Genomic DNA, 13,028 nt, shown 5'->3' on the forward strand with positions numbered 1-13,028 from the left:
TGCACCAGCAGTAGGTTGCTGTCATTAGCACGGTTCTTGTGGTTGCGCCAGCAGTAGGTTGCTGTCATTAGCATGGTTCTCGTGGTTGCACCAGCAATAGGTTGCTGTCATTAGCACGGTTCTCGTGGTTGCACCAGCAATAGGTTGCTGTGGTTGCACCAGCAATAGGTTGCTGTCATTAGCACAGTTCTCGTGGTTGAGCCAGCAATAGGTTGCTGTCATTAGCACGGTTCTCGTAGTTGAGCCAGCAATAGGTTGCTGTCATTAGCATGGTTCTCGTGGTTGAGCCAGCAATAGGTTGCTGTCATTAGCACGGTTACCATGGTTGTGGTTTCTTCATTACAAAATTTATTACAATGCACAACATGATTGGTAATACAATGCATCCTTATGTGATACCTTTGTTCACCTCAGCACTTTAATTCCATTTATCATTAAGTGTAACATGTATTATGATATAGGAATTGAAGTTCTTGAGTGATAGATCCTTAAATGTTTGTTGTGCCAGAGGGAATATCAATCTGTATAGTCTAAACAAAGCACTAAATGACAGCAACTATATGTACAAAATTATGTGAGCTTTCACAAGATGTTAATGTCCTACACCTGATAGGTCTAGACAAAAATCAGCTGCTTCTTCCACAAACCTTTCACTCAAAGTATATTTTATCCTGTATAACAGAAAGGAACAAAAATGTTGTGCCATGAGTGTTGTTACTGGCACTTCACTCTTTTTATTTCTAGTATCAGGGTGGTGTTTTTCTACTTCACTGGCCTTGTTTCTGACAATATTAAATATTTATTGAACTGTCTTCATCACATTTGTCTGTGGGCTCATCATTAGTCTGATCATTACAAGCAACTTTTGTCACATATTTGTTGTGGGCAAGTCTCCAGTTTATTATATTACATACATGAGCTATTATGATTTCAAATAACTAGGAGTTTGAATTTAAATTTAGTAATTAATTAAATGTTAATATGTTAACTAGAAGTTTGAATTTAAATTTAGTAATTAATTAAATGTTAATATGTGTTAAGTTTATGATGTGTGTATCATTCTTGTTCACAAATAACTTTCTTTGTTAACACAAATAATTATACAATTGATATTAATGGTTATAAATAATGGTTTATATATAAGAATTTTACAAACTTGCAAACTATACCGAGTCTTCTCTCTGGTATAGAACTTAGTGTTTTGTTGATGATCCAGGTCCATGACAAGCAAATTAATTTTGAAGTGATGTTACTCCTAGCTTTAGTTACCTGGCTTGGATGGCCTCATTCTTCAAAATAGAAGAAATATTCACAATATATCTGGTTTATATCTTCATATCATGGTTGATTATACACTCTGCTGCATGACAGTTGTATGGTATAAAATAAAACTTGTTTGTAGCTACTTGTCAATCGTCAGCTGACAATTTTGTGTACTTTAGTCATTATAGGTGGTGACTTTCATGTCACTGATTCATGATAATAAGTAGTTGTATGATACATTAAAGTAAACATACCATGCCACCTCATTATAGCAGGTGTCAGCCATTTTCAGTCGCCACCTACTTCTCTCATGCATGATGAAATTTTTGCCAGTTCAAAACTATATCCAGTATAAGCATTTCTAGCCACATTTCCCTTTGTTAGTTCAAATAAACACATCAGTATTTTGATTGGTGCACTTTAAGAGTTCCTATTTTTTCTTTTTTTTATTAGAAGATAATAGTGATTATTACATTTCTTTAGTTCTTTATTTAGAGGATACTAGTGGTTATTAAGTTTCATTAGCTCTTTATTTAGAAGGTACTAGGGATTATATATTATTGTTGTAATTTTATTATTCAGCTAAGTAATCAGACTTTTTTCTTCTTCTGTGAATATATTTTGTGTTTACACCACAAACACATTTGTGGGAGGACATGTTTTGGAAATACACAATGAATGTTAAGTGAACTATTAAAATTGTATTTCCTTCTTGGAAGTTTAAAATCATAGGTAACAGGAAAAGTATGGAAATGTATTTTCCTGAGGGAAAACTCCTAAATACCACTTATCCTTCCTGCACCTATATTCCAGACTCAAACATGTATATATGTGTATGTGCGTGTGTGTGTATATAGGTTCATGGTACTTCACTTTCTCCAAGACAAAAATTCAATCATTCAAGTTTCCCTGGAAATTTTTGGTGTCTCTGTATAACATCTTTTAAGTTAATGTATAATTAACTTTGATAAAAAATTCTTATTATTACATTAAGAGAAATATGTTCTCTCCAATGATGTCTATTTTGTGAGAATGAATTTGCAATATAGTAGTCAAGTTTAACATCAAACCCAAACTTGCATTTGACTTTTTCTAAATGAGTAAATTCACCCTTTCTTTTCAGTTAAGGTTTAGAATATTTCCTTCTTTTAATTACTATGATTTTAAAACTTGATGCGAGAATCTTGTCAGCTATTGAGTTGTGTTTAGGTTTCATTGTATCAACCAGATGTCAATAGGAGTACCACAGTCAGAGAAAACATCGTTATTGTGGGTTCAAGAATTCACTGTACAACTCCCAACAACAAGACTAGTTGAGGTAGTTCACAAAAATATCAACTTAACAAATATTAAGATAATGCTAAAAGAAAGGATCTTGGAGATACGGAACCTAAACTTGTTTCTAATTGTATTTTTTGTATATTAAACCTTTTCATGTATCACAATTTTTTATGTTGAAAATTAATATACAGAAAATTATTTTAAATAAACAAAAGTTTGCAGCATAAAAACTGGGATTTTGTTTTTTCCAGATGGTTTGTGGTATCGTGCTGTGGCTCTACAGCTAGAGGACACTGATGTGTATGTTTGTTTCACTGACTTTGGAAACTGTGAGATGGTTGCAATAAGTGACATCCGTCCAATTTTCTCTGAGGTTATGGAATATCCTTTGATAGCCCAACACTGTATGTTACAAGGCAAGTATGCTGTTCAGAAGCAGTTTTGCTTTGTTTACTATATTAATTATTTTATTTTGAGTATACAACTAATAAATACAATATCTTTGTGATAACATAAATCTCAAGGTTACCCTTAGTAGGGAAGGTATTAAACTGTTATGTTTCATAACAGCAGAAGAGTATCTTGTGTCACAAAATTTTGACACGTTAATGTTTTTGGAATAGTTAGTATAAAAATGTTGGGTCAGCCATGACCAGATGGTTTAGGCACTCAACTCATAATCTGAGGGTTGTGGGCTCAAATCCCTTTCACACTAAACATGCTTGCCCTTTCAGCCATAAGGGCATTACAATGTGAAAGTCAATCCCCCTATTAATTTGTAAGAGAGTAGCCTAAGAGTTGGTACTGGGTGGTGATGGCTAACTGCCTTCCCTTTAGTCTTACTCTGCTAAATTAGGGATGGCTAGCAAAGATAGCACTCGTGTAGCTTTGCGAAAAATACGAAACAATAAAGATAAAAATAATTGTGTGTGTGATAATCTTTCACCAATTTCCTAGAAGTTGTAAATTAATGAAAACTATTATAGTAAAGTATAAATGGAAGTCACAAGGTGAGTTGAGATCATAATTTTATGTTTAAGGAAGATAAAAAAACCAGAACATTAAGAATTTCACTTTGAAAGATGTTTTGCCCTCTTCAATTCTCTAACAGAACAGTTTATTATCTAATGTTACTACATAGGTTTTCTCACTGAGATGGAGTGGACTGATGCAAATATACAAGAGCTGAGGGCATTTCTACCAGATTCAGATATCATTACAGCTACAATTCTGGAAAAACGCCCCGAGAATTATTATATTGTGGACATCCCAAGGTACTTGTTTTAGTAGATTAAATGGGGGAAGGGACTGTATTTATAAAACTGTATGTTGTAACCTTGTATACAGTTCATATCAAAGTCTGAAATCATACATGAAATTTTAAACTGAAGATTTATTAGTTTTATAATTATTTGCATAAAATTCCATCTTACTTAACTTCCAGATTTAAACTGTTAAGTCATAAAAGCTAGAAATGTGTTCTTATGTTGATCTAGAAGTTGTCATGGTAAAGGTAATTTTTTTACACAGTGTTGTCATTCTTTGTTGGTATTCTATGATGAACCAACAGCCACATAGCTGAAATTTGCTGGGCTGTGTTTGGATCAAATTTATGACACTTAGATATTGTTGGTTAAAATGAGATTTGCACCTATTATGGAACTGAACTTCCTTTTATCTCGTTTTAAGGAACTTGGGTGATAAAATTATATAGCAATAAATGAAAATGTTTAGGAATAATTTTCTTTATGTTTGATTTTACAAGATAAGTACTTGGCTTTCAACTTATGATACACTAAAACCTTTTAAAAACGTTGGAAAGAAAATAAATTTTGCAAAATTGGAGGGCAGCACTCATGTGTTACTAATGTATTTTACCTAGCCACCATTAAATAGTTGCTTGTTTTATACTTACCTTTGAATTATTATTTTTTTAAATTTTTTATTAATGTAAATCATTGATGTTTTTCACAAATATCTGAAAAGTACTCCTTGTTTAAACTTGATTTTGTGGTACATGGTATAAAACCATCTTGTTTTAATCTTGCAAATTATAATTATTTAAAGTTACTTTTTGAAAATTTAAAGAAAAAAGTTTGAATTTTTTTACATTTCTTAAGGTAGATACAATTTTCAATTTCAAAGTTTCATAATGAAAATATTTTTTGTTGTTTCAGTGTTCGAGAATATTTGATGAAAAAAAGGCTTTGCAAACCCACCACATGGAGGAGCTAGTGTTTATATCTCATGTAATTATGTTTTTATCAGTCAAGTTGTCAAATATACAGTAGAACTGTAGTTGTGTATTCTGTTTTTTGATTTTTGTTTGTTTTCATTTTGTTAAAAATTTCTTTACATATGACACATCTTTTGTTCTTCCATGAGTTATTTTAGTATACATTACTGTTCATGGACCCATTTTTGTTTGAAAAACAGGAGAAATATCTAAACTGCATTTTTAAGGTACTAACAGGGAATGTTTGGTGCTATGTTCCAATGTTTCTTTTTTTTGCTATTCTTTGGTCAAACTTTACACCCTTTCAAGCTTGTGTGATATACTTGTCTGAGAAAATATTGACAAGTGTACTTGTTCCAACCTCCTTGAGAATTCTTTATGTACCAATTCTAATAAAACTTTGTTACTATACACTCTTTAGTGAGTGTCTTTCTTTTCTATATTACATGTATGTAAATGTTAAACAGGTATCAACAGTTAATAGAAATAATCTTAAATTAATTGTAATTATTTGGTCTTGATTATAAATATTTGTAGGTAAAATGATGGAAGAATGTTGGTGAGGAAAGCATAGTAGAAGTTGTAGTGTATTATGAGTGGTCAGATTTAACATTACAACATAAGTCGGAGAGATTCTCTCAAGTATGGACTAGATTGTAAACACTGATTCAAAAAACCTCAAAGATAGTTTTATAAGTGTAAAGTTAAAAAGTATATACAAATAAATGGACCAAGAAAAACTTAAAACAATACAGGACCTAAGTTAACTATACACATAATCAGATTGATCACTTGTATAGATAATTATTAACTGTGTACCAAAAACCAAAGCAGTCATTTGCCAACCTTCTTGAAGGAAGTTTCAACATACCTGTTTAGATGCATTATTCTCAGCACCAGTTAAGGTTAAGCTGGATGGGTGAACCAGACTATAAAAGTACTGCAGAACCTTGTTTACAGGAGTTCCAGAGCAACTCCTGTGTATCAGAGGTTAAATATGTGTTTTGGTTTTTGCTGATATGTGAAAGTTTGTGACTGTTTTAGAGCTAATGTGAGAATGTGTTGATGTTTACATTGTGTAAAACAAAAGGTTTACAGTGATGATCTCAGTTTATGTTTGTTCTGTTGTTGTTGAAAACAGAATTTCATTAGGAGTTACTTTATATTGTGCAGGAATTGTTTAATAAATACCCTTGTAATTGGTGGGAAATTTTGTGTTGAAACTTGATTACTCAATGAATGTTTGTTGAGCCGTTTTTAACTTGTGAGAACAGATGTTTGAATCAGAAATGATTTTTTTTCCCTTAGTATTCAAGCCAATGAAATTAATAGGTACATTTGTGAAACTTATCTGCAACAGTCCTGGCCACTTGTTTAAATGTTTGTGTTTTCGTAAAACTATTGGCCCAACGCTTCTCAATAGTTAGCTTGCTTGACTGGATTCATGGTTAGGGTCCCGTTGCTGCCCAAAACTAAAATCTCATTCCACACTTTGGAGCAATGGGTGCGTTATAAGAGATACAATTAAATCCACACATTGATTAAAGTAGGTCACAAGTTTGCAGTGGGTAATGTCGAAATTAGGGGTGGATAACTCTCAAAGCTTTGCACAAAATGTAACGAACAAAACTGCAGACTTGTTTGTCAAACGAAATTGTTACTAGAAACACGAAGTGCAGTCATTACATTAGTGATCTAACTTTCTCTGGCACAGATAGTCTAGTTGCTTTGTGCCAAGAAACGTCAAACCAACCAACCAACTTTGTCAGAAATTGAATTTCAGGAAGAAGTATGTTGTTTGAAATTCACATTTTTGTGTTGTGTTTTTAATCGGTTGTACATGTTAACACTTATTTTGCCCATATTCACCTGACATCATCAGGTTGAGGTGCTTTGTGTTCTGACGCCTATGGTATAAATACCATTGTTGTGCACATGAAGTTGGCTAAGTAAAGCGTTTACGAAGAGAACAGGTAATTTTTGTTTGACACATATGGTGTACTTTATATAAATATTTCTGATTAACTTCAAATGAATATTCAGTTAAAAAATAACGTAAATTTACATTGTTTCTTGTAAAGCGTAAAGCTACACAATGTGCTTCCTGCACTCTGCTCATTGTAGTATCGAAACCCGATTTTCAGTGATAAGTTATCGCTGAACCAGCGGAGAAATTTTATTGTGCATTTATTGATACTACTATAATTTTCCAAGAGTTTGGTATCGAATCCTGATTTTTAACATTGTAAGCCAAGTAACCACTGAATGGGAGTGCAAAAGATGGGGTAGGGGTGGAGAAGTGCTTTTATCGATAGTACATTAATTTCAGAAAATTAAGTAACTTCTTAAGGAATGGGGCATTAATCATTTTTCATTTATCAATTATGTATTTTTAATGATTTTAGGGTTTGTTTTTCTATGTTATAAATGTTTTTTCTTTGTTTGTTTCCATGCTTCTCGAAAATACGTAGGTACTTCAATGGGTGGGTCCGGCAGGGCCAGATGGTTAGGGTGCTCGACTCGCAATCTGAGGGTCGAGGGTTAGGATCCCCTTCACACCAAACATACCCGCCCTTTCAGCTGTGGGGGTGTTATAATATAACGATCAATCCCACTACTCGTTTGTAAATGAGGAGCCCAATAGTTGACGGTGGGTTGTGATAACTAGCTGCCTTTCGTCTAGTCTTACATTGCTAAATTAGGGACGGCTAGCGTAGATAGCCCTCGTGTAGCTTTACGCGAAATTAAAAACCAAAACTCAAGTGTTTAAAGAAGAATCAATACATTTATTCACTAAATTGATAAATTTACATCATCAACATAGTTACATCACTTTCAGTGGGGAGTTAACCCCTTAGAAGCATGCACTACAAAGTAACATGAGCCCTGATTTTTACACTTATGGTATTTAAAAAAGAAAAAGCACTGAAAATTGCAAAATTTATACATCAGATGCATGCGTTATATAGCATTATATTACGTATTAGGCTTCAAACGTTGGTATAAATTATCAAGAGGTTAAATAGACATAGCAACCCAATAGATTTTATGATATATATCAGTCTGGGTCATTTGTAAGTGATCGTGTTGCCTATAACGCGAAGCCTAAATTTACATAAATATCTGCGATGTTACGTAAATATCTGTACAGCTATTAGGCTAAAATGTAATTCAAACTGCAAAATACGGTTCAAACTTTTCAAAATGTAAACACAGTAATATAATTTCACATTAAAATGTTTTTAGGAAATTTCATAATATTTTATATTTAAAAAAAAAAAAAAAGTACGTGAGTTATAATTGACATTTAAAGTAGCCATTTGTTAGGAAAGTGGGAAACGTAACATCCACGAACACGGATCTGTTTTAAAAAGCGTAATTGTTTTTTATTCCAACAGTAATACCGTGAAACATTTCGGAAATATCTTGTATTTGTTTAGTTAATACTTTAGTCAGTATCTTTACCATGGTAATGTACATTGTATATTCTTTAAAAAAAATATTACAATAAGTGTTCTATGGCCACTACATATCCGAAGAAGTTGGACATTTAAGTACAATTTCAGCTAAATAAAATCCGTTACAGTTAAGAATGAAAAACGTAGAATATATTTTAACTACAAACAGAAATTTTTGTCTTTAAAAAATAAAACGTAAGTAACAAAGTAATTTACTGGTGGAGTATATTTAAAGTTCCATTTTTAGTGAGAATTTTTTTTTCAAACACAGTATGAATATGAGTGTTGGTATTTTATATCGGAAACCACTTTACTTAATTTGCTAACGTAAGTTTTCAAGACCAGTACGATCAAGTGTTTATCAAACTAACAAATGTAATTAGGTCTAAATGACATGACGAATTAAAAATATTAAAAAGGAACAACTTGAAAACGCAGATAAAACTAAAAGTAAACCTTTCTTCTTTTTACAATCTTGATGAAGAATAACAGAAATGAGAAAATACATTGTTGATTCCGACCCCACATAATTTGTTAAATACTAGTTGTATGAAAATTTGTAATTTTTAAAAAGCCATGTTTACATAATGTGGTCATAGTTTTTCAAACTTTGTATAATTATTTTTGTTTGTAAATAACAGCATTTTTAAAGCCTAAGACAAAATCTACAAAGAAGATATAATTTAGTTTCGTGAATTACTCCAGTAGTAGTAAGAAGAATGTGGAGGCGGTAAACTGCTTTTTACTTTGAGTTAAACATCTACTCTGTAGGTGAACACTGTATTTTCAATTCCGAGTGAATATACTGATTGTATAAAATGAAAATAATTTAAGAAATGTGATGTCTTGAAATGTTATATTCCGTTGAAATTAAAATCAGTGATGAAACGAGAATACATCACAACATAAGACAAAGTGAAACAACGGTTGAAGGGAAAACAATAAACTAATTAAAGCAGATAATATTGGATGTTAAATAACTGATACAGTCAAACTACTGAAAAGGGGTTAATTTGATGGCAGAACTGTTTGTGTTATGAAGAGACATTTTACGAAATTTAATAATCAATACCAATAAAATTTTACTTTCTCCAAAAAGATATGAACTATATTTTTCTCTCTATAAGCTTCTGTTTAACTGCAATAATTGATAATGAAATGTTGATAGAACAATGAAATATAAGATATTTTAGTTCGTCATGTATAATATGTTTTGTTTTTCTAAATGTTAAAACCGACTTTTCTCAAGTGCAACTTACTAATCGAAAACATTTTATGCCTTTTTAAATTATCGTTGCTGGTTTCACTTACTATGTAAAAAGTATGACTGAAAACGATTTAAACTGAACGACACCAGTTTTGCGGTTAGTTGCAGTACACTAGGTAGCTTAGAAACTAGTATATTAAAGATTATTCTGCTATGTTCTAGTTTTTCGCATCCGAGAATAAAAAAATAAAATGTCGCAATGAAATTCACTAGCGTATAGCAAAATGGACTATAAAAATCCACTCTAAAGCAGACCTCAAGGAAACGTCTTAGCGAGAAGATACATTTTGTAAAGATTATCAAAAGGAAAGGGGGTCTCAAAAACTGGAAAGAACAGCTGTACAACCAGACTTTTGTACGTTTCAGATATATATATTACAACATAGAACCACGAATGGTTGCTCTCTAGTCCAGAGAGGTTTACATCTTAGTTACATTCTGTCGGTTTGTGTATGTGTCCATACGGAACAGCTTAGTGTTAAGCGTACGTTTGTACACGCTACTATTCACAACAGAAATGTTATCCGATTCGAAGGGTTGTAACGAAAGATGTGCAGAATTAATTCTAATTACATTTTAATAGAGAACTTTATTTTATTTTATTTCAAAAGGTATAGCTACGACCTCTTTGGATATTATTTGGTTTTAAATTTAGGGCTATATTATATATAACGCGGTTTCCGGCACAGAAAAAAAAAGAAATGCTTTTAGTTCGAAAAACACTTACATGCACATAGAGATATAACGCAAGATGCGAATTATGATAGATCGAGATTTAAATTCGCGATTGAATGGTCTGGAATGAGGCATTAACACCAGGGGGGGGGGAAGTAGTGGTCGCCTCTAGATTCTCTGACGTCATTTAAGGCGCTTCCGTAACAGACACAGTACCAACAGTAGAACCGTGTCGCCCTCTGTTGGCAGACAAAGAACACAATGTCTGAAACCAGTACATTACAACGAACACACAAAGAAGAAAACTGTTCCATTTTAACACTTTCTCGAACACTTGCACTTTCTGATAATTTCGACCTCGGTCCTGTACATCTTGTGGTCAGGACAGGTCATTCTCACGCGCCGTTTCTTGACCCTCCTGGGCCTACAGCAGTCATTTCCACAGGACCCCACACAACGGACCCGTTTTATCTTTTTCTTGGACCGGCAGCCGTTCTCTACATAGAAGGCTCGGGTCTGCTCCTTCTGACAGGTGGGAGCTGAAAAAGGAAATACGTTGTGAGTTACAAAGGTGAAATTGTTCAATATAAGTGAGTTACACAGGTGGAATGTTTCGATGTTACAGAGTTACACAGCATAAGTAAGTTGTACAGATAGAATGTTTTAGTATGAGTGAGTTACAATGTTAGACTACAGATGTGTTTTTGTTTTGTTTTTTCCAACATTGAAATCTACAACAGGGAAATCAGGAGGAATATGGAAACAAATTAGAGTCAACTTATGTTGTAAAGTTGTTTTGTTACCAAACAATTTTGACAGACCAACAGCGGAAGAATCCTTCCAACTGATATTTGAAATTTTGGTTTCGTTCAAAGTATTATACTGTGTATACAAATGACGGTTCAGGCAATCTTTGTTTCTCATCGTCCGGCCAACTGATGAGTTCTGGTATTGAAAGAAAGGCCTCTTTTAAAATAAATGTGGAATACAAGCATCTGCAGCTAACGAAATTTGTATCACAAATTTTAAGCCTTTTGGTAACAAAAGATATTTTTGTTGTAAGTTGTGAACATACTGGTCAAAAATCTTAACAATTATCGCCCAAACATCTGGTCCGTTTGTTTTAAATATGTACTGTTTTTAACCTGAATATTTTAAACCAGTGCGTTCATAGATTTTAGAAATAAGAGCTATGTTACAACATAAAATGAAAAGATAATTGGGTAAAATAATTTTATTCATCTCTTCGGGAATTTACCCACAGTTGATTGTTGCTTGTCTCTTGGATTCCTAATGTCATTGCATTCTCAACAACTGTTGTTAGATTACACCTACCTTGATTACAGAATTGTCCACTCCAGCCACGGTAACATTTGCATTGGTAGGTGTATGAATCTTTAGGTGTACACTTGCCCTTTTCGCAGCTATGATCTTTACATGGATCTGGAGCATCGAATTCCTGACAGCCTGGGGACACGCTTCGTTGCTTTCTGGCCACCATGATGTCCAAATGTTTTCCGTTCACATAAATTTCATTCATACAACCTGGAAGTAATAGAATGATTAAAATATATCTTCCAGCTGTATCGTATCATTATCACATTGATTCTGTCTTATAAGTTTTTTTGGATGTATGTTACTTTTCCATCTGTTCTGGATTTCAAACATTTTTTCATAACGTCTTTGTTTTCAGTTTATATTAACACTAAAAATTTGCAAGAGACCACTTTTTAAAATTAATACAGCAAATAATAGATGACAAGTAACCAAGTGATATCTGTGGACTTCATTTCTTTTTGTTACATGCTCTCAAACAAACCCGACTTCCTCATTCCCAGCATATTTTCATGCAACTCAACATGGAAGAGTTGCAAATGAGATGAGCACAACATAACAATAGAAAACATGAACATACTAAGTAGGGAAACAAACGCAAAATCAAAGAGCCCTACTTATATAAGAACTCAAGCCAAAACTGAACCAATATAAAGGAACACCATCTTGAGGATCATAGTGGAACTTTCTAAAATCGATTAGAAAACAAAAAATGAAAAAATTCTTATCATGACAGGTACAACCGATACTTTGTTTACTTGTACAACACAAGTACAACTGATGTTTTATCTGCACAGAAAAGATAAAAATGATGCTTTGTTGGTCTGCACAACACTAATACCACTGGTGCTTTGTTGGTCTGTAACATACAGATACAAATGATGCTTTGTTGGTCTGTAACACAGGTACAACCCCAACCTTTGTCTTTTTGTACAACACAGACATAACTAATACTTGCTAGTCTGTACAATACAGAAACCACATACAGGAAAAATTACAAAGTTCTTTTGTGTACGTTGAGCGTGAAGAGAAAGGTTTCTGTGCAAGATCTGATAGCTAGAAACCAACAGGTTTTATGTGGTTGGATGGATATATAGTTACATATAGTCTAATGGTAAGGGCTGTTGCTGGATGCTCCTACATCTATCCCAACTTCTACTGATGGTTGCAACAACTATATTGTTAATACATGTGTGCAGTGTCACTTCTGGGTATCCCTGTACACTGAAGGAACTTTAGCTGTTGTATACAACGAAGAAGAAGAGATTCTTGTACTCAGAAAGAGCTCATTTTAAAAGTTTCAGAGTTCCACTTACCAAATTTTAACTAGTAGCAATTGACATTGAGAACAGCCAATATCCCATCTCGTGAGATGGTCTGAGATTTCCATTTTGTTGTCAAAATGTCAATATCCACTGGATTATTGGGACATTTAAGGTCAAATATTCAAACATTGCAAACTGATAAATGTCTGCTTACAGTGCTTTTGGTGTGTATGAATACTTCAAATGTT

The 13,028-nt window shown here is 33.1% G+C and overlaps 2 protein-coding genes across 9 annotated transcripts in view; one reads left to right on the forward strand and one right to left on the reverse strand.

Moving 5' to 3' along the window:
* The window catches only part of LOC143257524 (uncharacterized), a 45,402-nt gene extending 40,211 nt beyond the window's left edge, over positions 1 to 5,191 (forward strand). For both annotated transcript variants that reach the window (XM_076516309.1, XM_076516310.1), the window contains exons 13-15: positions 2,796 to 2,960; positions 3,686 to 3,818; positions 4,722 to 5,191. In XM_076516309.1, the coding sequence (XP_076372424.1) occupies positions 2,796 to 2,960; positions 3,686 to 3,818; positions 4,722 to 4,779 (356 nt within the window). In that variant the 3' untranslated portion in view covers positions 4,780 to 5,191. The remainder of the gene's footprint in view (positions 1 to 2,795; positions 2,961 to 3,685; positions 3,819 to 4,721) is intronic.
* A 2,354-nt stretch (positions 5,192 to 7,545) lies between these two features.
* The window catches only part of LOC143257525 (protein slit-like), a 305,134-nt gene continuing 299,651 nt past the window's right edge, over positions 7,546 to 13,028 (reverse strand). For all 7 annotated transcript variants that reach the window (XM_076516317.1, XM_076516315.1, XM_076516313.1 and 4 more), the window contains 2 exons: positions 11,516 to 11,725; positions 7,546 to 10,719 (listed from right to left, as the gene is read on the reverse strand). In XM_076516317.1, coding sequence (XP_076372432.1) covers positions 10,496 to 10,719; positions 11,516 to 11,725 — 434 coding nt within the window. In that variant the 3' untranslated portion in view covers positions 7,546 to 10,495. The remainder of the gene's footprint in view (positions 10,720 to 11,515; positions 11,726 to 13,028) is intronic.

The sequence above is a fragment of the Tachypleus tridentatus genome, chromosome 7, assembly GCF_004210375.1.
Source record: "Tachypleus tridentatus isolate NWPU-2018 chromosome 7, ASM421037v1, whole genome shotgun sequence".
Classification (NCBI taxonomy): domain Eukaryota; kingdom Metazoa; phylum Arthropoda; class Merostomata; order Xiphosura; family Limulidae; genus Tachypleus; species Tachypleus tridentatus.